This window comes from Miniopterus natalensis, chromosome 9, assembly GCF_054644295.1.
Source record: "Miniopterus natalensis isolate mMinNat1 chromosome 9, mMinNat1.hap1, whole genome shotgun sequence".
NCBI lineage: Eukaryota > Metazoa > Chordata > Mammalia > Chiroptera > Miniopteridae > Miniopterus > Miniopterus natalensis.
The window spans coordinates 63,707,493-63,733,693 of NC_142089.1; the positions used below are offsets into that span (position 1 = coordinate 63,707,493).

The following is a 26,201-nucleotide window of genomic DNA, read 5'->3' on the forward strand; positions in this document are numbered from 1 at the left end:
AGCCTCCTACTGTGTGTTTGGGGGGGGGTGGGGGGATAGCAACCTTGGCTAGACTTAAAGAACTGGAAGAGAAGCTACAGGCATGCCTCGCAGATATTTCAGATTCTGTTCCGACCATCATAATAAAGCATTATGGCAATAAAGCGAGTTGGAATCTTCTTGCTGGTGGAGGGTTTTGCCTTCAGTTTGTAAAAAAAAAAATGCAACACTTGTGAGGCATAATACAGTGAAGCGCAATAAAACGAGGTCTGCCCATACTGGGCTGTTCACTTTATACAGTGGGGAGGGCCCGGCGCTCCCCAGCCTCTCACTCCTCCAAACGAACACTCTGCCTCGGAAGAAGTCCAAGTCCAAGTCTGAGATGCACCCCACGTGGAAATCTGAAAACTGTCAAGAACATTCTCACTCAGGCCAAACAGTAAAGGTTTTGTCTTTCTTTTTTTCTTCCAGGTGAATTTCGTGGCCTGCCAGCTCCTTGCTTTGTTTGCTGCTTTCTGGTTTCGCATCTACTTAAGTCCTGGTAAAACCAGTCCGTTGGCCCGGCACACATTTGCCACCATTTTTGGCATCTACTTTGTCATCTTTTGTTTTGGCTGGTGAGTATGAGCCTCATAAATCCTAATATTTATCATTTGCGTGTTTTGTGGCAATATTCTTGGCATTTCCCAGTCTCTAAGGAAAGAAATGTGTATGTTTGTGTGTATTTACTCAAAATAATGGGGATGTTGCAGAAATTTACATTTACTGTAAGAACCTGGAATCAATAAATTTGACTATCCGTTGAAAGTCAATTTGGTGAATTTTTCTTAAAGTTACACTTGCACTGATCTCCCCTGGGTCATGTAAATGGGTTTTTATATGGTTTAATTTTCCTGATGAGGAACCATTCCTAAATATTGTAGACATAGGCGTTTTTCTTGCGTTACTGCTGGAGATATTTGTGTTAGTCCTGCACTTAGAGTAAAACAATTGTTTCAGTGCTAGTCTTAGGGAATGGGAGTCATTCTGTTTTCTTTTTAATATGTTTTTATTTAGTTTAGAGAGAGAGGAAGGGAGAGGAGAGAGAGAACCATTGATCAGCTGCCTTCTGCAGGACCCCTACTGGGGTTTGAGCCCACAACTCAGGCATGTGCCCTGACCAGGAATTGAACCCGTGGCCTCTTGGTGCACAGGATGATGCCCAACCAACTGAGCCACACCAGCCAGACCTAGGAGTCATTCTTGAACAAAGAAAGCACATAGATTAGAGTTTTCTCTACTAGACAAGCTTGATAAATGCCTTGGGAGTGGCACTTCTTGGGGAAGAAGCTTTAGGAACCAGCATTTCTAGTACAACTTAGGGAAATTTGTGAACTTGTTCAGGGCACTAGAATGCTGCTCTTCCTTTTTCAACAAAAATTTAAGAAAGATTGATGAGTATTTTGAATTAGCCAACAAGACAGGTAGAAGTCACCTCAGTTTTGGTCCTGGTACTTTAAAATAAAATAATAAAAGTTACCAAGAAAGAAAGAACTCTCTTCCAGTCTCTCACTTGTGTATATGAAAAAAGTATAAACCCTGGCCTGTGTGGCTCCGTTGGTTGGGTGTTATCCAAGCACTGAAGGATTGAAGGGTTGCCAGTTGGATTCCTAGTCAGATTCCCAGTCAGGGCACTTGCCAAGGTTTTGGGCTCAGTCCCCTGTAGGGGGCATGCAGGAGGCAGCTAATCGATGTTTTACTCTCACATCAGTGTTTCTCTCCCTCTCCCTTCTCTCTCTAAAAAGAAAAAAAAAAATCAATACAAAAAATATCTAAAAATTAAAAAAGTATAAATATTCCATTTATGATTCCTGACATCACTAGTGCTGCCACTGGCAGATTGTGCCATGACTTCCTACTGTCATTTCAAGATAAAGTTCTTAATTCCATAGAACAAAAATACTTGATTTATTTTCTCTTAACCATGAGTTAACTGGTCTTTTGCCTTTTGGTGGGGTGGAGGTGGAGTAGCAGTGTTGGTAGCCAATAGGTATGTTAATATGAAACACATTCAATGCTTTTCCTTCCCCCTATGTCTTAAAGGTACTCTGCACATCTGTTTATGCTGGTGTTAATGTGCTATGGAATCATGGTCACTGCAAGCGTATCCAATATTCACAGGTAAGACCCTGGGAACGAACAGTGTGAGGTGAGGTTATTCATGGTCTTTGATTTCCAGGGGAAAGGGTACCTTTCCCATATGTCACATGTGGCATACCCTTGGTTCTCTGGGATTTCAGAAGGAGGGGTGGGGAGCCCTAAATGTTGGGAGCCTTCAGAGAAAGTTTTACGAAAAAGGTGGGGTGCAAATTGGTTCTCAGGTGAAAGACATATCAGAATTAGGCAGCTCTGTTTGTGATAGCCCCAAACTGGAAATAACCCAAATGCTCTCACCACGGAATGCCACTCAGCAATAAAAAAGGAATGAATGGTTGATCCGCACAATGACATGGATGACTCTCAAATAAATATGCCGAGTGAAGGAAGCTACACAAATTCTACTCCTGAAAAGGCAAACTAATCTGTGGCGACAGAAGTCAGATCAGAGGCTCCCAGGGGTGGGTTGGTGCAGGGGGATGTGACACGGATCCCAAAGAGGCAGGAAGAAACTTGGGGGTGATGGGTATGCATGTTTGTTATCTTGAATTTGGCCATGGTTTTCTGGGTGTGTATGTATGTTGGCACTTTGTATACTTTAAGTATGTACATAGAAACTGTTAAGGAAGAAATATTTTTATTATGATATTTTGGTTTCAAAGTACAGAAGTAATTTCATTCTACCTGGAAGGCTGCATGCCTAGGTCATCAGGTAAGACAGCCGGGGTGTCTGTTCCACTGCACTGTCTCTGTTTCTCATGGTCTTTCTGAAACCCCGGTATTCCGGTCTGCCCGTTGTTAACACTGGAATGTAAACTCTGAGAAAACAAAGACCTTTCTCTCTTACTGTTGTATCCTCGGAGGCCAGAACAATACCTGGCACAAGTAAAGCCTCAATAAATATTTATGGAATGAATGACAAGTAAGACTTGTTTTCTGATGGTGTCCCTGAAAAAGCAGATGCTTTGGAAAGCTCTTTGATTAATAAGACTGTTGGCACAATAGTTTTCCTTCTTAGAGTCATTGAAATTTAACTTTTCAGTGTGCAATCTTGTAATTACGTCAAATAAATTTCTGGTTTTCAAGGGAGAATATTTTTTTCTTTTTTCTTTTTTTTTCTTTCTTTTTTTAAAAATATATCCTTATTGATTTCAGAGAGAGGAAAGGACAGGGAGAGAGAGACAGAAACATCAATGAGGAGAATATTTTTTTCATGCTTTTAAATTTGATAGTCATTCAACTTAGTATCCAGATGAGCTCTGAAAATTTGAATCCAGTCATCTCTTTTCTAATCGTCTCATCCCCTTGAAGGGGAGCATGTCATCTACTCAGAGGGGAAATAGGAAACCCTTATTTCTAATATGGAAAGAACAGGTTTTGGAAATGCTTATTTATTCAATTATTTATTGAATCCTCACCTGAGGATATTTCTTCCATTGCTTTTCAGAGAAAGTGGGGAAAGGAGAGAGAGAGAGAGAGGAGAGAGAGAGAAACATCGATGTGAGAGACACACATCAATTGGTTGCATCCCACTCGAGTCCCCAGGACTGGGTATCAAGCCTGCAACCAAGGTATGTGCCCTTGACCCGAATTGAACCTGGGACCCTTCAGACTGTGGGCCAGCGCTGTAACCGCTCAGCCAAACCTGCTAGAGCTGGAAATACTTTATATTATGACAAAATTTTTTTTTTTTTTTTTTAAGTAGGGGTGAAAATGGCTGATTTTTCCTAAACTTGATTTTTGGAAACAGTGACATGATTAGTAAAATTGTTGTTGCATCTCTATAGGACATTTCCTTACAAACTGTTATGTCTCAGCTCTGCCCACACGTGGAGGATGCCAATGGGTTGCGGTCCATTGCTCAGAGGGTGAAGAACTTATATACACGCTTACTCTGTGCCAGGCCCCCTGATCTCTGTGTTAGTTTCTGGCCAGGGATGGAACACTCCAGCCTTGGCGAACTGAATGGTTTACAGAGAGGCAATAATATTGTGGTAGCAGAGGGCCGTGTCACAAGACCAAAAAGAAAGGATGCCAGAACAAGTTTTTCCCCTGTTTCTTTCTTGTGCGTTTGCCAGTGCTGCAGAAGCAGGGAGTGGTTCATTTCCCAGTGGAGGGAAGTTGTTTCCTATCGATGCAGAAAAGCACAGAAGACCCGAGTCAGGAAACCTGGCTCTTCCTAGCTGTGTGAGGTCAGACAAGTGACACAGCCTTTCTGTTCATCAGATTTCCCACCATCAGATGGGGCGTTTGTGGTAGTTTGAACTTCAGTTCTCTTCAGGGCCAGGATTTCAGGAGTCTCTGTGATTTGTTCTCTTCTTGTCACTGAGCCGCTTTTAAGGGCTCTGTCACATGGCTTGAAGAGGAGGGAAAGGTTAGTATTTGCTGCCTTGTGGAACTAACCCATTTCTGGACTGACCATTGTCATTCAGGGTTTATAGGGAGTCTTGGGGTACCAGCTGTTTCCTTGCAAGTGGCTATGTTGGGCAGAAGCCACAGGCATTAATTTACCATGTACGAACCAACTAGGGCAGAATATAGTTTATATCTCCTAGGACAGAGGCCTTGGGTAAGAACTGGGTGACGCAGTTGCCAATTTTGGAGTACCTGTTTTGTGCCAAGTGCCAGGACAAGCTCTTTTAAATATATTTGCTTTGCCTTGGCCAGTGTGGCTCAGTTGGTTGAGCATTTTCCTGTACACCAAGAGGTTCCCAGTTTGATTCCTTGTCAGGGCACATACCCAGACTTGATCCCCAGTAGGAGGCGTGCAGGAGGCAGCTGAGGGGTGATTCTCATCAATGTTTCTCTCTCTCCCACTCCCTTTCTTTCTCTCAAATCAATAAAAACATTAATATATGTGTGTGTGTATATATAGTTTTATTATTTTTAATAAAACTCTTATTTAGTGTATCATTTAATGTTAATATATTTACTATTTACCATTATTGCAAATATATTCTTTCTAGGAAAACTCAACAGGATATAGATTTTTTTGTTCCTGATACAAGAAAATGAAATCTCAGAGAGGTAGACAGGTATACAGTTTGATGAATTTTCACACAGTGAATATACTCACATACCCACCACCTACTCAGAAAGGGGAGTATTACCTTCATGCGTGCCCCAGTCTCTACCACAGCCCTCCTTCCTGAAATAACCATCGTCCTGATCTCACACCACAGATTGGTTTCACCAGTGCTGACATTTGAACCCACGATGGTCTGTTTCCAGAATACATGCTCCCTCTACCACTTCTGGGCTCCTTAGACTTTTCAGGTCTGTCCAAGGCGTGAATGCATTGCCTTGTTGTACTGGGATGCAGCACTTGGGACCATCCTTGATGGGTGGGCCTTATTATAACAATTGAATTGAACTTGCTTTTCTCCCTGGGTGAGGGGCAGGGGAAGGTATGGGTCTAGCTCCTGTGGAGGGGAAAGGAAGCAGCAGGCCTGGCTGCCTTTGAAAGAGCCCTGGAAGAATCTGTCTTTTGAATCTGCTCTGTGCTCCTTCCTTGACCCTCATGAACTGGCCGGAGAAAGGGAACATGTGCTGAGGCAAAACGGCTGAACTCCATTCAACCTCTGCTTCGGCTCTTGCGGGAGTTGCTTTTTTCTTAGCTGTTTGCTTTGTTCACCATCTTCTGGTTGAAACGAACTGAAATGTATTCATTTCAGTTCATTTCAACTAACAGTCAGTTAACCCCTCCTATGTGTCCGGTCAAGGCTTGGGATGTTCAAGGTCACAGTGAGTTGGGGAAATGGATACTTACAGTTTTAATACTGTAATTACATATGTTAGTATGTAGCACTAGAGAAATACAGGCAGTGGAGCAATGAATTGTGCTGGGAGTGGGGGCGGCGTGGATGGATGGAGCAAGACCAAGCCAGGTGACTTTGGAGCTGAGCCTTATCTGATAATTGGACACTTCCAAGGTAGACCCTAGGATGGAGAAGGGAGTTGGAGGCAGAGGAAGGAGCTTGCAGAAAGATATCTGGCCTGCAAATGCAGGATGTAATTGTGGAAGTGAGCAGTCGGTCCAGTGTAGTTGGAATGGATGGTGGGAGTGAACAACACATACAGGATCATCCTTGCCTTCCTGGAGCTTTCAGTCTAGCAAGGGAGACAGTAGTTAATCAGATTATCACGTATCTTTATAATCACAGGTCGATGAACGTTCTGAGTGACAGGTGTGTATGTGAGCGTATTGCTGGTTTATACTATGGGCTGGTGACGTGGAATAAATGATAATCGAAGTCTCAGGCATGGGCAGGGAGGGTCCTGGGCAGAACACTAGGAATGTTAACACCTACAGAGTAGGTGGAAGAAGACATGCTGAGCAAGAATTAACCAAAGAGGTGGGAAGAAAATGAGAATTGAAGCCAGGAGAACAAAGTGTTTCATGGAGAGAGTGATCGGCACATGGTGATGATTTTTTTTTGCAAAGATTATTGTGGAAATGGGATGGTTTGTGAAGAGGAGAATCTGAGGGCAAGGCTGTACAGGTGAGTGGTTCCCAGCTCTGGCCGCATATTGGAATTACACCTGCTACATGCATGCTGTACTGATTAAACCTGAATACCTGGCCCAGACATCTGTGGTTTGTAATAGTTCCTCAGGTGAGTCCATTATGCTGCCAAAGCTGAGAACTGTGGTGGTCCAGGTGGGGAAAGATGAAGGGCTCAGAGCGGTGGGCAGGAAGGTGGACTGGGATGTAGATCGACCAGACAGAACTTCGTGACATTGCAAGTGGGGGTGGGGTGGGGTGGTGGTGAGGGAGAGGAAGAAAAGAAAATTGATTGAGTGCATTATTGCAGTGCATAATAGTCTGATCCCATGTGTTTTTTGGTTTCAGATACTCCTTTTTTGTAGCAATGGGATACCTGACGATATGCCACATCAGCAGAATATACATCTTCCACTATGGAATTCTCACTACGGATTTTTCTGGGTCAGTATCTTAATTTGTTGGGGGCAGTCTGCTGGCTTTGACTCAGTCTCTTGGGGTCTGTAAAGATCAAGCGTGCGCCTCAGAATCATGGGCACCTAGTTAGGTCAGTTGGTAAGACGGGCTGATGAGGTTGAGAGTGAAGACTTGATTGCTGTGTGAGCTCGGCTGTGTTGTAAGGCAGGGGTTGTGACGATGGCCCATGGGCAGCACCTGTCCCTCCACCTGGCTTTGTAATCACGTTGGAACACAACCAGGCCCCTACTTGTTTATATACTGTCTCTGGCTGCTTTTACACGACCATAGTAGAGTTGAGTGGTTGTGACGGAAACCGTAGGACCCACAAAGCCTGCGATACTTGCTGTCTTGCTCTTTACAGTAAAAGTTTGTGGACCCCTATTGTAAGGCCCTTAATGCAGCGTTGGTGTTCTCTCTCTTAGTTACTAATACAGAAATTCTTCCATACTAGCTGATAAATAGCTGCTGCCCTACCCTCTTGGGTGCCCCCTGGCTGCCCGGCCTCTCCCCATCAGATCAAGCAGACTTGCAGCAACTAGAAAGGTAATGCCCGGTGCAGCGGGGGTCTCCGTACTAGCTGTCAAAATGTTGTCTGTCACTAGGCCTTTACCTGGCGGGCCACCCTTTTCCTAATTGGTCACCTGGGAGGACCGTGGGTGGATCAATGAAAATTTTATGCCCCAATGATGTTTGTTCAGTAACCAACTTTTCAAGGATCTTGAGGAACCCACACTAAAGCCCAGTGATTCCTCACAGTGCATTGTGTGCTATCCGCGTTACTTCTGTAGGAGTTCCGTTCTGTTTCCCAAAGGCAGTCCGAGGTCGGAGGGAACCTGAGTTCTCCCCTCAGGTTGAGCTGCATTTCATTTGATCAATGATTGGAGAACAGGTAGTGAAATAAGGGGGTTACAACTCCCAGCTCATTTCTGTGAACTTTGCAAATTGTGCATCTAACTCACCCCATCATGAAGAGGCTTAGGAAGGCGATAGGGTGTTGCTTTGGGACACAGATGGTTGCATGGACGTCTCCATGACCGTGGTGTGGTCTCAGACCTGGTGTTTTGTGTACCAGCTCTTCTTACCCTCAGGCCTCTGGATTTTACTTATTTCTCTTTGAGCTGTCTCCTTTCCCCCAGTTTATGGAGCAATTTATCAATTTTTCTGAAACACGTTTGCAGACTTCTTTATTTTTTAATGATGTGTATTGCTAGCAAAATACGGAAAATCTGGGAACAAGGAAGATAACATAGCTGGGAAGTTATAGCATTAAAAGTAATTTTAAATGGTGACCACAATCCCTAGTGTTTAATGAACAAACTTCAGTTTTTTGGTTTCACCCCAGAACCATGCCCCCACCCTGCAATACTTAGAAGAGTTTCCTGGCTCTTACTAGGTGTTCAGTAAATGAATGAGTTAAATACTCTAGTATTTGTCAGTCTTTTTTCCAGAAGCCTCAGTTAAATAGCCCCTCTAGCCATTTGGTTGGGGTATTGAATAAAAAAATTTGACTTTAGCCCAAAGTAGATTATTACCTGTTTCTCATCTACATCATGTTTTCTTTCTAAGGCACAAAGTGTATATTCATTCATTCCTTTCTGCAGCTGTTTTTGAGTTCCCAGTATGCTAGGCACAGTGCCAGGGCTTGGAGACAGCCAGGCAGGAGAGGAAATAGCTCTGCAGGAGCACAGAAATGTGAGACCGGTGCCTGAGGAGGTCCCAGAAAGCCACCTCCCTGACCCTTACCACCCACATCCCTGTGTCACCAGGTCCTGTCAGGTCAGCAGCCTGGCTGTCCCTAGGCTCCATCCACTGCTGTGCATGCCCGCTGCCACCACACTGGGCCCCCACGTGTCTGCAGTTTCCCCAGCTGGCGCTCTCTTCTTCCACCCTGTCCCTTCTCCAGTCTGTGTTCTTTATAACCAACCAGTGAGGTTCTAGAATACAAAGCAGGTGATGAGCTGGCCGGGCCTCATCTCTTGCCATCTCCATTTGCCGTTGTGCACTGCAGACAGCAGCAGTGCTGAGAAGTGTACAGTCTGCACGCTCGCTGGGTTAGTCCATGACTCGGTGCCTCTGCCTTGCTCATTCCGCCGATGAGAAGGATATTTATCACCCTTGTCTATGTGGAAAACTTTTACTTCTTTCTCCAAAACCCAGTTCAAAGATCACTGTTTTACAAAGCTTTCCCTGATAACTGCCCGCTTTTACCCCCCCTCCCCTTCCTCCGCCAGGCACTCACTGCATTTTGGACCTTGCACCTGGCTCTCAGTGGCTGGTGCTGTCCATTGCCTGTAAATCATACCCATCGCGACCCCGGTGCCTGGAGTGCTTGTAGCTGGCAGTCACAGGCTCTTCTGCTTTCATCAGTTGATTTGTACGTTTATCTGGTGTCATCTGTGTTTATTCTAAAACTAGTTTATTGCGGTTTGTACTTATGTGTAAGCGGATTATATATGAAAGGAGAGAACATGGTTTCTCTAAATCTAAGCTAGGTCCTTTGGAAAGTCACCAAAGCAAATTGAATATATAATAGCTATTGAATTAAATGTGGGTGAACACGCTGCACGGATGTAGGGAAGGATTATAAAAATTAAGGGTCCTGTACTTGGATTGCTTTGCAAGCATCTTTACTTTCTTTCACCTTCTCAGTCCATGTTAGAGGAAATGGTCCAGTAGGTGGGGTTTATGTAAGAGAGAGATGCCGTCATTGAGCAGGTATACACTCCGGGGAGAGACTTTGGTCCTGCATCGAAAGGTTCATTTGTTCATCAGTCAGCAGACACTGATGGAGAGCCCCCTATATGCCAGGCACACTTATGAGACAGGAGTCAGCGAGCCTGGAGTGAACGTAGGGTGATCTAGTTCAAGTTTGTATAGGAGTTGATGTCAGCATGTCATTGTGTACTGGGCTGATCAGTGTTCCCCAAATTCGTGTCTAACCAGAACCTCAGTATATGTCCCTGTTTGGAAACAGAATCTTTGCAGATGTAACTAGTTAAGATGACCCAGAGGATTAAGGGGGGCCCTGAATTCATTATGACTGGCGTCTCTGTAAGCAGTCCATGAGAGATGCAGAAACAGACACGCTGGGGGAAGAAGGCCATGTGAGATGGAGGCAGAGCTAAAAGTGAGGCAGCAACAAGCCAGGAGCTCCAGGGACTGCTCTCAGCCAGCAGGAGCTAGGAAGAAGCACGGGACAGATTCTCCCTCACAGCCTCCGGAAGGAACCGATTCTGCCAGTGCCTTGATATCGGACTTGCAGCTTCCAGACTCCAGACAAGGTTTCTGGTTTTAACCCCCCCCAGTCTGCAGTAATCTGTTATGGCAGCTCTAGGAAACGGATACACATTGCTTTGTGATGGCACGCACAATGTCAGGTGAGCTAACCGCGGTCCCTTCCTCCTGATCCTGCAGGTGAGAGCCCTGCTCCTGTCCACACCTCTCCCTGCTCTTGTCACACTGACGCCTTCACTGGTTTTATTCATAAAACCACAAACTCTTGAATGATTGTTACATCATTTTAGTCTAATCAGAATTGTGGGAAGTTACCAAAAGGAAAAACAGAGGAAAACACTGATGTGTTTGTGACACGTTGTGGGTTTGGGGCCTGACGGCAGGGAAGGATGGGGACCAGTTCCTGTCACTGCCTTCCAGTCGCGGGGCCGTGATACGTTTCCTCACGTGGTGTTTGCTCCTTGTACTGAGAAATCTCTGCATTACCCACAAAACTGTAGAACGTTTGAACTAGGAAGGACTGTTGTTAGGAAAAGGGTACAAAAGAATGTCTTCCACCTGTAAACTGTGTTCAGTTTAGTTCTGTAATTACTGAGCGGCCATACTATCCAGTTCTTGATGGTATGTCTTTTTAAATTTTTTTATTTAAAAAATTTTTTTAATTTTAATTTTTTAAAAATTTATCTTTATTGTTGAAAGTATTACAGACGCCCCTCCCCCCCCTTTTAGATTATAGGGCATTATTAAGCAGCATTTTCTTTCCCTACCACCATATGTGCACAGTGCCTCACTGACATAGATCCATCCTTTTGGATAATGTCAGTTAACATAAAGGGGGAGGTGCAGAGCAACCTGAATGGGCAAGATGCTTTAAATGGCAGCTCGTCGGTTAGATTCTTCACCAGTTTGTTCTCATTGTGAGCACGCAAGCAACCACAAGTGTTCCTTCACGGTGGAATTTAACAGTGTCATTTCTGTTTAAAAATCTTAGGGTTCTGTGAGGAGTAAAGGAGTGCTCTGAAGTTGAACCTGGCTCTTTAAAGCGGCCCGATGTGGCAGCTGCTCTCTCTTGATCACACGTACACACCTAAGTGCTTCGCGTACTTTATTACACCTGCAGAGTAAGAGCACAGACATGAATCGAATGGGATTGGATTCGATTAGTGTTTGTGTCAAACAATATATGTTTTTAATTTTGAGGAACACATAAACTTGCTGTACTTTAGATTATTCTGGTGCTTGAAATGTTATCATTCTGAAAGTAATCAGGTTTTCATGGGCCAGACTGATGTTAATGGTGAGGATAGCACACAAGGTACACTTTTCTTAGTGCTGCTAATCCAGTTTATGTCAATACGGGTAGCAGTGAATGTCCTCGTGCTTTCTCGGTGAATGTGGGCTGTTAAAGATGCCAGAGCATTTACTGTTCTTCTGTGGGAAGCTCAACAATGGCTGTAATAAGGCTGGTGCTTGATTCCTTTTAAGTTTGTGATTGTGAACTGATTCTTCTTTGTTGCTCACAGAAGGGTTTTCTTCTGAGGAAAGCAGCAACAAGAACCCCTTTTCTTTGCAGGGCAGGGCAGATTCAGGCAGACAATTGCTCTTCCACCATGCTGGCAATGTGAGTTGCCCATGTGTTTTTGAAAACATTATGAAAGGAGAACTCTTATACACTTCTCGTGGGAGTATAAACTGGCACAACTCTTTTGAATAGGCGATTTAGCCATGAATTTCAAGCAAGAATTTTTAAAAAGTTCATATCCTATAATAGGATAAATTCCCAGGAATTGAATTACCTTAAGGAAATCAGACTTATTCATAAGCACGTTCAGCTGTCGTCAGTAATACTGAAAAGTTGGAAGTGTCCTAAATAGTCCACAAGAGGTGAATGATTAAGTGATGGAACTAAAATGCATCCAGTGAAAATGATGTCCTCAAAGAGTGTTTAGTGATACTGGAAAATGCTCACAGGATAATGGAAGATAAAAACCACAAAACAAATGCATGTGTTAAGATGTCATTTTTATGAATGTGGACGTGCATAGAAAAAAGGCGGTGGAAGGAAATGATCAAAATGCTAAGACAGTGATTCTGTGTGTGGGGGGGTGCTTTATTGGCTATTTTAATAATTGTTTAATTCTTTTATGATTATAATAATGAGACACCCTAAGTGTTATTTAAATATATTTGCAGGCATATTATGTATACATATCATGATGAACTATAGCCCACAGAAGTAGAACAATAGCCATTTGTGTTTCCCATTACCCTATTATGTTTCTTGTAACCCAAAACAGTGGTGTCACTTGCCTGCACTCCTGGTGGTGGAAGTCATTTGCCCTATTGTTCCATGGGAAATGTTTTCTTCTGTTTTGACATCTTGATCACTCTACCTGACCAGCCCCAGTATGTGCAAATAATTGTGTTCTCTGTAATGGAAAAAAGATTATTTGCAAAGAGATTTCAGTATTTGATTATTTCATGTTTCTCCATCAGGCTGCTGCCAGCTTTTCAATAATTAGCACAGTCACCTGGAATTTAATTTGGAAGACATGAGTTCCTAGGTTATACGAAGTTTATTTAGTGGGTTCCTGTTAAAATGGAGAACTGGTGATTTTGTTGTTGTTGTTGAGTGCCAAAGTATAGAGATGAAATCTTTGAAAAGATGAATGGAAAAGGCGTAAGCCCATTCTGTTCGGATTGGCACTGGACGGTTCTAAACAGATACTGTGAACTCTGAACTGAGTCCAGAGGAGTTCCCGCTACCTTCAGGTGCAGCCCTAGGAAGCCCGATGGAGCTGTGTACGTTCTTTGCTGTGACTCCTGGAGTCCCCTGTTTTCTTCCACAACGTTGGCACAGTTGAAAGGCATTTGGGAGCATTCCACTAAAGCTGTAATGTCATTAACAGCCTTTTTAGTAAGTAATCCGGGGAGCAGGGGGTACAGGCAGGGCAGGAGCAGCAGGGAGATGAGGGGGTCCTGCCTGAGCCTCCTCTGCCCTTCAGCTGCTGGGCCCAGGCTGTGGGTTGCACAGTTTGCATTGTGTCTTGGCACCTCTGGTTGTTGTGCCCACTGGCAGTCCAGGCCTAGGTTGCCCCTGATTGGAAGTTTCCCGTCCTTGTGTTCTCCCACTGTGCCAAACTTCTTGCTTGCCTGACTCCTTTCTTTCTTAGTATGTAAATATTACATGTGGGTTTGTACTATAAACAAAGAAGTAATGCAAATATAAACTAACTAGAACATTTACTGTTCTTCGGGGGAAGCTCAACAATTGCTTGTGATAAAGCTGGTAGTTGGTTCCTTCAAAATTTGGGATAGTGAGCTGATTCTTGTTTGTTGTTCACAGAAGGGTGCAAATCGAGTTTCTTCCGAGGGAAACAGGGTGACGAACTCTGTCATCTGTGTCTATGAGCTTCAACTTTATATCCCACATATGAGTGACATCATATGGTTCTTAGCTATTTTCTAACGGACTTAATTGCACTTAGCATAATATTCTCAGGGTCCGTCCACATCGTTGCAAATGGCAGTATTTCATTCTTTCTTATGGCTGAGTAGGGTTCCATTGTGTACCTGCACCACATCTTCTTTACCCAGTCCTCTATCGCAGGACACTTGGGTTGTCTCCAGGTCTTGGCCACTGTGAATAATGCTACAGTGACCATAGAGGTGCCTGTATCTTTGTGAATAAACATTTTCAGGTTTTTTGGGTAAATACCCAGGAGGAGGATTGCTGGGTCGTATGGTGTCTGTAGTCTTAATTTTGCATCTAAAATGACCTGTTGGGGAAGATAAGATCCTTGAATGTCAAATCTGGCTTGATGTTGGCCAGCCAGCTGTGTGTACTGGTTGGCTCTTTTGATGACTATTTTATCTCATTGCTCCATCCTAGCTTTACCAGGACAGAGAACTTAACCACTTTAGGTTCAAAGATTAAGGTAAGACAGGTAGGTTTTATTGGACTATTGTTCAAAACTGAGTTTTATTTAAGGTTTTAAAGACAGGTTATTTTTTATTGGGAGTTGATATGGGAAATGGAAATAGATGAGTGGGTACCACTTCTAATAAATTGCCTAAAACCTGTATCAGGAGGCATTGATTTTGTGTGTGGGGAAGGGGAGGGAGAGGTGGATGCATTGTTCTGTCTTTATTTTTACTCTAAACACATCTCCAACTGCCTGTTTTCTTTTCATTTTCTTCTATATTTCCTTATCCAAATTCAACTAATCTTCAGTTCAGGAAGAAAAAAAATGGTGTTCTTTGGCTTTTCTTTGTTAATCGTGAAAAGAATTCATGGGACAAAAAACAAGTGGCCCTACCTCAACCATGCTGCACTCAAACCTTGATTTCAGATTGGTGAGATGGTTCCCATGGATTCAAGTGCCTGGTGCCTGGTTCACGGCTGACGGGTGTGTACAAACCCAAGGGCGCAGGGCATCTCTTCAGGGGGTGGAAAATCTGAGTGCAGCTCCAGTTCTAAGACCTCATTGTCTTGTTCTTTGGCTGCATCAAGGGGTCTTTTTATGTCCTTCCTGTGTTTGTAGTAGATGCTCGTGGATGCTGGATTTTGCATTTTTGCAAAAAAAAAGAGGAAAGCATGAGTTCCAGCCACAGACCAACAAACATGGCTTAGATTATGCTATGTTTTGATTGGAATGCATCGCGGATGGTATTTGAATTTTATTTTAGTCACTTCACGAATTTGACTCTCCAATCTCAGTAACTGGTGCAGTCAAAGTTTGGCATCTCATCTACTCATAAGTTTAAATAAATTGATCAATGAAAATGTGTTGAGAGAGGACTTTCTCTGAGCAGAGCATATGGTGCTCTTCCTTACACCCGTGGAGAAGTAAGAATGTAGGAGGATTCTAAATTCATTTCTTTTAGTGAACAGGTTTTAGTTTGAGGATTTTTAGATCTGTTTTTTCAGAAGTCATCAGTCTGTTATTTATCAGTGATCACATGTGCAAGTTGTTTTTTTATTTAAGTTGCTAGAAACTTCTTCAGATGTTTAAAACAGAAGCAGTATATTGTGGAAAGTATTGTCCAGATGATGTGTAACAATATTTGATCCAGAGCTGCTGCTCCCCCCGCCCCCCAAAAGGGACATTTTTTTTCTGAACAAGGACATCAAAATGGTTTTTACATAGACCCAGTGGTGCAGATTTCATAGTGAATAGTTGTTATTTATTGACATTGATCTAGATATTCAGCATTAGTCTGGGTTCTCTGAGAAGCAGATGCCAAGATAGGAACAGAAGTATGAGCTCTGTTGGGTGAAATGCCTGGGAGGGAAAATGGGGAGGCCACTGAATGACTGGGAGAGCCATCAGATGGAAAGGCATGTCTGACCTGAGATGAGAGGGGTACAGAAGGAAAAGAGGTCTTGGGCTGCAGTGCTGTTGTTCTAAGACAGTTTTGGCAAGTTCAATGGGAAGTCCTTGAGCTAAAATTTCCCAGGATAGAGGAGTATCACACCTTGCAGGGAGGGGCCTGCCTGGGACTGGAGTTGTGGGCTTCACACAGACAAGGTGGCAGAACCAGAGGGCACAGCTAGAGCCAGTCAGTTTTGCGACCAGAGATGCATTCTCATGGCCACTATGTATGTGAATATTAGACTACCAAATGCCTTGCTGAACATGTGTCTAATTATGGAATACATTAAATTGTACCCAGATAGTAGAAAATAAATGCTGTATTGCTATAGAGACAAAGTAGGCTAATTCCTTGAGACATTTTATGTCTTTGTTGATGTGTTTATTTTTTAGGCCTTTAAAATATATATATACTTTAATGAATTAAATCAAATTTAGGAACTTACTTGGTTTGCAAATTGCATAGTCAACAGAGAGTGTGCCTTAAATTTTAAAGATTTTTGTACTAGGATTTGTGCAAGAAGACTGGGAGCTTAGGTCCTATTAATGATTCCTAGGACTTTCAATCTTGCAGGGGGGAAAAAGACAAAAAGATTTTGGAAAGAAAACTGTACTGCTTTGAAAGTCACATTTGAAACTGCCTTGAACGTGATGCTGAAAGTGAATCCCTTTCAAGAAAAACAGCTCTCAGCATTGGTTAAACACGGGGTCAGAGGCCTTGCTGAATATCAAGTAGTGACCTCCAGAGTTATAATGGTCTATAAATGACCAACTTGATCTTAGAGAAAGCACCCATGTAGCCTTTATTTCTGGGACCCAAACCTCAGTGTTCTGGAAGAGCACTTATTATTTTCAATATAAAAGAGCGTAGTCACATCAGTGTCACTGTGAGTGCATCTTGCTGCCTTCGAATGACCGCCTCAGTGGCTCCTTGTTTGCCACACCTCGCCCACCCCGGCGCCGAGCACGGGTGCCCTTCCCTTCCGCAGTCGGACTCTCTCTTCTCAGCCCCATTCACAACTTTCAGAAGCTTGTTTCAAGCGATGGCCATTGGCCACTGGGCTTTTGCAAATAAGATATAAGGTTGGGTGTAGGTGTTAAGATTTCAAAGTGTATTTGTTGGTACTTTCTTGAAAATGCTTTATCTTGTTAGTTTGTATTGATAGTTTAAAATATTATATGCTTATTATGTTAAAAAGATGGAAAATGGGAATTGGAATGAGAGGAATTAAAGAGGAAAATGGACTCAGAGAGAACTGGCTAAGTGCAGTTCACGTACGTCACACTTGTGTCCATTCCGTCCTTCCGCACACCTGGGCCTGGCCCGAGCTCAGGGCACAGAGGCTGTGTGGCATCCCAGGGTCATTCCAAGGACGCTGCCATCGGACGTTGATCTAAGCCTCGGCGTTCCATGTAAATGAGGCATCAGCCCATAGGGGTCAGAGACAGCAAATTCATTAAGAAGCCATAGAAGATCAGGAAACCAGGATAAACCAAGAAGGTTTGAAAGAAAGTATGGTAGTTAGAGCAGTGGGATTTTATCTTGTCTTGTTGGGCAAAAATAAAGTTACTACAAGTACTAAACTAAGGTGCGTTTAAAAAAATTGCAGCCTTGCCTGGCCGGTGTGGCTCAATGGATTGAGCATTGTCCTGTGCACCAGGAGGTTGCTGGTTCGATTCCTGGTCAGGGCACATGCCCGGGTTAGGGGCTTTGATCCCCAGGAGGGGGCTTGCAGGAGGCAGCAGATTGATGGTTTTCTCTCATCGGTGTTTCTCCCTCCCTCTTCCTTTCTCTTTAAATCAATAAAGTATTTTTTAAAAATAAAAATAAATTAAAAATTGCAGCTTTGATATACAATTCATATACCACACAGTTCACCCATTTAAAGTATACAATTCAGTGGTTTTTAGAGTATTTGCAGAGTAAATTTACAGAGTGCAGCCATTCATCACAATTAATTTTACAACATTTTCATCACCCTCAAAAGAAAACTGTGTGCATTAGCTATCACTCTTCATTTTCTCCCAATTCCCCCTGCCTAGGCAACCAGCAGTCTACTTCATTTCTCTGGATTTGCCTGTTTTGGACATTTCATATAAGTGAAATTATACAATATGTGCCTTTTGTGTCTGGCTTCTCTTACTTAGCATGTTTTCAAGGGCCATCCATGTTGTAGCATGTCAGTACTTTATTCTTTTTTATTGCTGAATAATATTCATACCATATTTTATTTATCCATTCATCAGTTGATGGACATTTGGGTTATTTCCTTTTGGGCTATTACGAAAAATGTTGCTCTGAACATGTGGGTACAAGTTTTTGTGTAGGCATATTTTTATTTCTCGTGGGAATATGCCTAGGAGCAGAATTGCTTGGTCATACGGTAACTCTGTTTAACCTTTTGAGATACTGCCAACTATTCATAAAGCAGCTGCACCTTTTGATATTCCCACAGCAATGTACAAAGGTTCCAGTTCTCCACCTCCTGGCTAACACCTGTTGTCTGCTTTTTATTGCTTGAGATTTGGTATCTCATTGTAGTTTTGATTTGCATTTCTCTTATAACTAATTACTCTTGAACGTCTCTTCATGTGCTTATTCACCATTTGTATATATTTTTTAGAGAAATGGCCATTCAGGTCCTTTGGCCATTTTTAAATTGGATTGTCTTTTAATTATTGGGTTGTAGGAGTTCTTTATAAATTCTAGTACAAGTCTTACAATATATGATTTTCACACATTTTCATGCATTCTATGAAATGCTTTTTCACTTTTTTGATGGTGTGTGTCATTTGAAATACAACATTTTAAAGTTTTAATTATATCCATTTAATCTATTTTTTTCTTTTGTTACTTGTGCTTTTGGTGTTATACCTAAGAAACTATTGCCTAATCTAAGGTCATGAAGATTTCTTCTAAGAGTTTTCTTCTAAGAGTTTTATAATTTTAGCTCTTACATTTAGATCTTTGACCCACTTTAATTACTTTTTGTATTCTTTTTATGTGGATATCTAGTTGTGCCATTACCATTTGTTGGAAGGACTGTGCTTTCTTCCATTGAATTATCTTGGCACCTTGTTGACATGGGTGGCGTTTCTTAGGCAAGTTTTAATTTGTTGGCTTTTTTTTCCATTGAGATGGGCATTTTTTTGTTACTAAATGCTTTATTTATAGGTAGTTGCATTTTACAAATGTATCTTTTACTACGTGTGCAGGGAAGAAAAGCCTTTGATGGAATAAAGCATACTAGAACATATTACTATGGATGTATTTCATCCAGGTGGAGCCAGGGCCTTGGATTGGGTATCCTGAACCAGTCCTGCTTACACTTTCATGTGCATTCAGATTCCTTGGAGAAAGTACAGATTCTCGTTTTCTGGTTCTGGAATTGAGTGTGGGATTCTGCATTTCCAACGAGCTCCAGGACATGCTGTGGTGCTGGTCCTGGAACTTACGCTTTGAGTCATAGCTCTAGAGGGACTTGCTAGTGTGATCTGGTTCAGTGTTGTTATAGCTACTTATTGAAAGTGAGTCAGAAGGGAAATAAAAATTGCTTATTTTGAATTCAGTGTTTTTGTATTTTATTTAATAACCTTCAAGGTGAAAAACCACCATGTAGAGAAATAGAATAAAAGCTCCAGTGGCACTTTTGCTAATCTGGATTATTTTCTATCTTCCTTTTAGGCCTCTGATGATTGTCACTCAGAAGATCACAACCTTGGCATTCCAAGTTCATGATGGTGAGAAAAACAACACTCTTCCTCACTCTGAGTCCACCTGACATTTTTTATACTCTGTACACAGTCCCAGGTTTAGACAAGTACTGGTCGATCTTGCTATATTTTGTCAAAAATGTGTAAGCCTCTTTAAGCATAGCTTTTAGCTTTCCCAGCTATTATTTACCATTTCCCTCCTGAATCTGTAGCCTCAATTTGCTGAAATATTTGCATTGAGAACAGTGGGCTTTTTGTTTACCTTGACAGTGTTTTAAATTTAACTTATGGTGCTCTCTGCCCTTCATTTCCAAATTTGTTAAGAAAAATGGTGTGTTTCTTTGGTTTAATCCCTGAGAAGCTCATGAGGTAATCAACAGTTAAACAGCATTGACTGATTAACCAGTTTTTAATGCTAGGTTTTTATTTGTTTGGTTTGGAAAATTATCTTATTAATTATGTTAGCCTGACCCTCGAAAAAGCTGGGAGAAAAGTCTTCTGTTTGTATAAAAACTGAACATTTTCTTTACTGAGGTGCTTTCTCAAAATGGCCAGAAAATGTGATTTCCATTCTTAAAAAACAGGGTTCCAGGGAAGGAAATGGCACTTCCACTGGGTGGAAGATGGGCATAAGCGATGCCAGGTGCAGTTAGTAAAAGTATATTCTGAGGATTTGTACCTCTCTGGGAACCGCTTTCCGATGGCTGAAACTTCTTTATGTGCTGACAGGTTGAGAAGATGGACAGTTTCCTCTATCTTGTTTTTTCTTAAAGCTTGAAAACTAATTTCCTTTTGACCCTGTGTGTTTCTCATTCATACTTAGTGACTTAGTCATTCTGTAGCAAACTAGGTAATTTTATACCAAGGATGGAGTCTTTCTAGGGCAGGGTGGGGACTGTCCGACCCTCGGGCCATATACGGCCTGCGAAATCATTTGGTCTGGTCCTGCCAAGGCCTCACCGAAGAGAAGCAGTTCCAGCCATCACATTAGGGATGAGTTAATTAAATGTTTGACCAAATATAGCAGGCTAATTTTTAATTTGATAATTTTGTATGTCCCTTGAATGATCTTATAAATATCCAAATGGCTCTTGGCAGAAAAAAAGTTCCCTACCCCTGTTCTAGGGTGACAGCTGCCTGGTTTGCCCAGAACTGAGAGGTTTCCCAAGATGTGAGACTTTTTGTGCCCAAACTGACAAAGTCCTGGGCAGACCAGGTTGAGTTAGCCAACATTTTTGTACCTGAAAATCTACTTGGTAGCGGTTAGAGACTAACGTCAGCAACGTAAATCAGTAACTAAAATCAATTTAATTTCTGGGATTGCCAGATTTGTACTATTTGATGAGGTCTTAAAAGAGTATGGTGTTTTTTGTTGTTTTTTTTAACTTTGCTTCTTGTGTTTTTTTGTGTTTTTTATGTAAGTCTTTTGCCTGAATTTACTTTTGTAAGCATTCTCAGTTTACTTGATTTTCTGGAACAACCCTTACATGCAGAAAAATGTTTATTTGCCTTTGTCTTTTTTTCTTGTGTGTGGAGGAAAGAAGTAAATTCTGGAACCACTCTCTCTTCTCTTAGGCATGGTTTTGAGTTGCCTTTATGATTGGTCACCATGTCAGTCTTTGCTGAGTATACAGTTTTAAACTTGACTACCTAGTGCTTATGAGAGGACCCTTCAGTTTCTTTGACACAAAGTTAACATACATTTTATGAGAAGCACAAGTGTGATTTGGTTGGGAGTTTTTCTGGCATGGTTGAGTTTTAAAAGAAGTACAACCTCCTATTAATTCTTTTGTGTTTTCCCTGCATTCAGGGTTATGCTTCCTGTGTTTTGGGAGAGGAAAGTCCCTATTTCTTTCCTCATTATATTCCACACCCATGCTCTCAGCTTGTACCAGGTGTCTGCACCCCGCATATCAGAGAGGTATTTATGCTAGTGTAGCTGCAAAGGCAGGCCTATTTCTCTCATGTAGCAACACACATATACAGCTTGGTAAGGAGTGTAGGAGGTGTGGAGGGTTCTCTGGGATTTGTGTCATAGCATGGGAATCAACTTGAAGTAACCCCTGAATTTCTGCCGCCTCATAAGGACCTGTAGAGACTCTCCTTATACATGGACTTATGGGTAGTGTTTTCATCCAGGGCATTTAAAAAAATGGAAAATTTTGATTTATGAAACAATAATCACTTTTTTCAAATGAGTTTTATAAGCCTCTTTTAAGATTAATTATCTACTTCATGTCAAACATTTCTTCATTTTTTTCTTTCTCCTAGGACTAGGTCGAAGAGCTGAAGACTTGTCTGCTGAGCAACATCGACTTGCCATAAAGTAAGTTAACAATGGCTTCTTGAGTGCTTTGTATGTCAGTATCTAGAAATCTTCTATTTTTAAATACTCACCCGAGGATGTGTTTTTTATTGATTTCAGAGAGAGAGAAACATTGATCAGTTGCCTCCCATATGCACTGTGACCTAGGTATGTGCCCTGACCCGGAATCTAATCCAGCCAACTGAGCCACCTGGCCTGGAGAGACCTTCATTTTTTAAATATTTGCAAACGAGCTCCATTATGTGGATGTAATATTGTTTATTTAATGAATCTGCTATTGGTTGACACTTGGATGTTTACCAGTCTCTGGCTTTTGCAAATGGTAATGATGAATAACCCTGTCCATAGGTATTTCATATGGGTTTGGGTAGAGCTGTAGGATAGATTCCCAGAAGTGGGATTGCTGGACCAAAGTGTAAATGGATCTGTAATTTTGTTTGTTTTGCAGGATTCTCCTTCACTGGGGTTGCTATTGCCTATTCCAGAATTATTTTTATTGGGCATGTGTCTCAGGGTCCTCAAGAAACAGTTATCAGTACACATCAGTATGATTAAATACCAGCATGAAAAAAGATAGGAAGTAAAGCTGGAGAGAGAAATAGGTGGCTGGGGATAGAGGGAAGGAAGAAGGTTGAAGGTGGACTTTGGCCAGTGTTGATGCTAGTACAAAGGAGGTGGGTGTTGGAGAGGGAGGGAGGCTATGCAAAGTATGAAAATAGAAATGACATGTGGTGTAGCATATTGGGAATGGCGGTGCAGCCCTGGCCAAGAGTCCCTACTAGAGAGTAGTAGGAGATAACTGGGAAAAGTGAGAGGGTCCCAGGTGGTAAGGAGATTAAGTGCCTCATTTCTTCATTAAGAATTTGGGACTCAGAACCAATGGAGAATCATTGGAAGAGTCTAATGAGTCAAGTTCTTTGCTAAGCATTTTGGGAGTGTAAATGCTCTAGGCATAACCCCAGTGACCGGTCACTAATGGCATTTTAGGAAGCCTTTCCCCACAATTCCATCCTGTTAGAAGAGCATGCCCTTCAAATGCCATTAAAACACTACACAGAATGGCCCTTACAGGATTTTTCTCCTGCCACGACCCTTGTCTGTTGACCTTGGGCCTGAATGCCAAAGCAGGCAAGAGACTGTTACAGCGGTAGTTTTGTATGGCTTCTTCAAGTGGAAACTGGTCCCACCCATCATTTGTTTTGCATTAATTTTGGTAGTCGGGAGGGAGTTTTCCTATTTGAAAGCATCTCAGTTAACTAACAGTAGTTCTGGTTCTCGCTGCCTTATGTTTACTACTTTCATTTTCTCCTGTGGATGGCTAAGTTTGATGAGAAAGCATTTCCCAGCCTGAGTTGCCTTTGCCCTGGACCCCACCCTCCGTGTTTATAGTAGTTGTTGGCCAGCAGAGGGCGCCACAGAGGGCTGCATCCTGTCTGAGGCACTCACTTTATTCACTTTTCCTTTCAATGAGATTTCTCTCTTAGGCAGATTTTTAGAACAGCACAAGGAAAGATCCTGTTAGGTTTAATAAACTATAAGTATAACACTGGTTTTATGGTTTGCTTGTTTTCAAATATGAAAGAAAAATTTAAAACTGAAGACTTTTCAATTCTTTTTTCACAGAGTAAAACCCTCTTTTTTGGAATACTTAAGCTATCTTCTCAACTTCATGAGTGTCATAGCTGGACCTTGTAACAATTTCAAGGACTATATAGCCTTTATTGAGGGGAGACATATACACATGAAGCTGCTGGAAGTGAACTGGAAGGAAAAAGGTTTCCACAGCCTGCCAGAACCTTCTCCCACTGTAAGTGTTTAGTGCCAAGTATTTTACCCAGAGGGCCAGAATATCAAGTTTTGCTGCCAGGGCTGACTCTCACTAATAATTGTTTAAAAGCCAAACAGTTTAACAGAAAGTTTGGCCACTGACTTTTCCCTCCACTTGTTTAAAATACCAATATTAGTATTTATTTGCAGTTCTCTGTATTGGAGAAACAGATGTTTATTTCCCAGCGGAGCTCATTGGCTGGGAATATTAAAGCAATCATTCCATGAGTCAACCAGCCAATATTTAGTGCCTACAGTGTGCTCAGCACTGTACTAATTAACATATTCAAATCTATGGGTGTTTTGTCTTTATGAATAGAAATTAATATACAGCCAAAGGATAATATTCATAAAAGGGGGGAAGGAAGTGGGGACCAGAATAAATGTGCGTTTTTCTGTAGTACTCGCCTGTTGCCAGGGAAACCAGTTTTACACTGCCCAAAGCTTTGTTTTATTGAATTTGTTGAGTTTAAGATGGTTTTTTGAAATATTTTAATATGAATTTTATTAATCTCAAATTAGTCTACAGTAGGATAACTTAATGAACTTTATAAATATGCTAAACTTTAGATAAAATATCCTATATTTAAGGGAAATTTGTCATTAATTGAAGGAATGGGGAAAATTGGATAAGGGAGGAAATGATAATTTAAATATTTCATAAATGTTAAAGTCTAGGCAAAGTTACGTATTTGAAATTTTAAGTGATTTATTAATTGAGCATGAATTTTCAGACGGTTTTGACACAGTTGGCTCCTCAGCACTTTCTGGTTCGTCAAATATCTCAGCTCTAGCTCATTATGGGGACAATCTAGGAGTGAAGTCCTCATGGCTATGAGACATCAAAGTGACCACAGGTGTTTCCAGGCAGTGCCTGTCACAGTAGCTTTTATGTGTGTCACATGCTTTTATTTCAGAAAATATCATTGAGTCTTAATTAACATCACCCTCCTAGCAGACTCTTGTATTTTTGTGCACAGAGGAAGTGGGGAGATTGCGTTTTGGCTAAAGACACATTGATGGGAGGGGTTGGCACCCATGAGCTGGTTGCCCCCTCAGTGGCCAAGCGTAGTGAGCCTTTAAGTGGGAGCCAGGCACTGTTCACGGTACCTTATATTCACTCCCTTAAACCCCAACCCACCCTCTGAGGGAGTTAACATATTCAAATCTATTGCTATCCCTATGTTACAGATAAAAGTAATCTGTTTTTATAAAATTGGGAACTATAATTGTGTTGATGTTACATGACATTCCCTGGAATGCCAGGGAAACTGGGCAAAATCACTCCATCCAGAGGAACTTAAAATGTCAGTACATCTTAACTCCCGAGCAGACCACATTTATCCTTCCTGGAAGGTTTCTAAAACTTTCCGTTACCTGCCCATTCTGGCGAGGGTATCTACTCACACGCAGAATCCTTCCTAACTAAGCTCTGTCCTTGCTGGCCATTCAGACCCATTTCCTTGGCTCTGCTGGCTACAGGAGTGGAAGCAAATGGCTATTTCTTTCTGATGGAAGGTTGCCTCCCTCTAGTATGTTTCTCTTATGTTTTGGGTAATGAAACCATCTACCCTTCGTTGGTAGAATTCGCTGGTAAATTTTCTTCCGTTTTAGATACATTTGGTCCTCAAGCATGAGGAACATATTCTGCATCTAAATAGAGCACCTACGCGCATCATGCCATTTGTGCCAGGAGGAGGAAAGCCTGTTGCCACTCCTTCAGGAACAGGGCCAGAGCAGCTACCGGAACAGCTTTGTTCTTTGTGCGCCCTTGCCGAAATTGTCTTCCTCGTACAGAAGTCTCCTGACTAGCTCCACTGATTTTCTCCCCCCTAATTTCAGGGAGCTGTGATACACAAGTTGTGCATGACCTTGGTGTCTCTCCTTTTGTTTTTGACGCTCACGAAGACCTTCCCTGTCACCTGCCTGGTTGATGACTGGTTTGTTCATAAGGCAAACTTTCTGACTCGCCTGTGCTACTTATATGTGGTCATGCAAGCCTCAAAGCCCAAGTATTACTTGGCCTGGACGTTAGGTAAGTTTGACGAGTGGCCCTAAATGATTGAGGAAAAAACGATACTCCTTGAACGGCTTAGCCAGAATGCCGTTTTGGATCACCTAACCAAAAAAAAAGTCCAACACGCAATGAGCAGCAGTTGAGCCAGGGCCATCTTTTCCAGTGAAGCACCCCTCTTTCCCACCGTCATAAACTCAGTTGTACGTGATACGGAGAAAAGCCGTCCTGGTTGCTGTTGAACCCAATGTTACTAACAGAGGTCCAGCCTTGGAAGCTGCTTCTTCCACCAATCTAATGGCCATTTAGTGCAGTGCAGTTAGGGGAAAACACCAGAATGATCTGGCTTTCTTGTAACTTTTCTGGGTTGTACATAATACAGGGTAGACATTAATTTTACCCACACACATACTAATTTAGGTTACTCTTTTTAAAGAAATTGTTGGTTGAGTTTTATGGCTTAGAAGGAAGCAGACGTCAACAGATTTTTTTTTTAAAGGTAGAAAGTTCAATTTAATTTGGTTTTCACACACTTTATTTTCTTCCCGTGATGTAACTTAGTCAATATTAAGTTTTCTTTTTCTTTTCAAACAATTTTAGACCGGAAAAGCATAAAGCTTAGCTGAAGTGAGC

The 26,201-nt window shown here is 42.0% G+C and overlaps 1 protein-coding gene across 1 annotated transcript in view; it reads left to right on the plus strand.

Moving 5' to 3' along the window:
• The window catches only part of MBOAT1 (membrane bound glycerophospholipid O-acyltransferase 1), an 81,218-nt gene that overhangs the window by 36,053 nt on the left and 18,964 nt on the right, over window positions 1-26,201 (plus strand). The window contains exons 2-8 of the mRNA XM_016216198.2: window positions 451-596; window positions 2,062-2,139; window positions 6,968-7,063; window positions 19,373-19,428; window positions 21,673-21,727; window positions 23,351-23,534; window positions 25,397-25,589. Of these exons, the coding sequence (XP_016071684.2) occupies window positions 451-596; window positions 2,062-2,139; window positions 6,968-7,063; window positions 19,373-19,428; window positions 21,673-21,727; window positions 23,351-23,534; window positions 25,397-25,589 (808 nt within the window). The remainder of the gene's footprint in view (window positions 1-450; window positions 597-2,061; window positions 2,140-6,967; window positions 7,064-19,372; window positions 19,429-21,672; window positions 21,728-23,350; window positions 23,535-25,396; window positions 25,590-26,201) is intronic.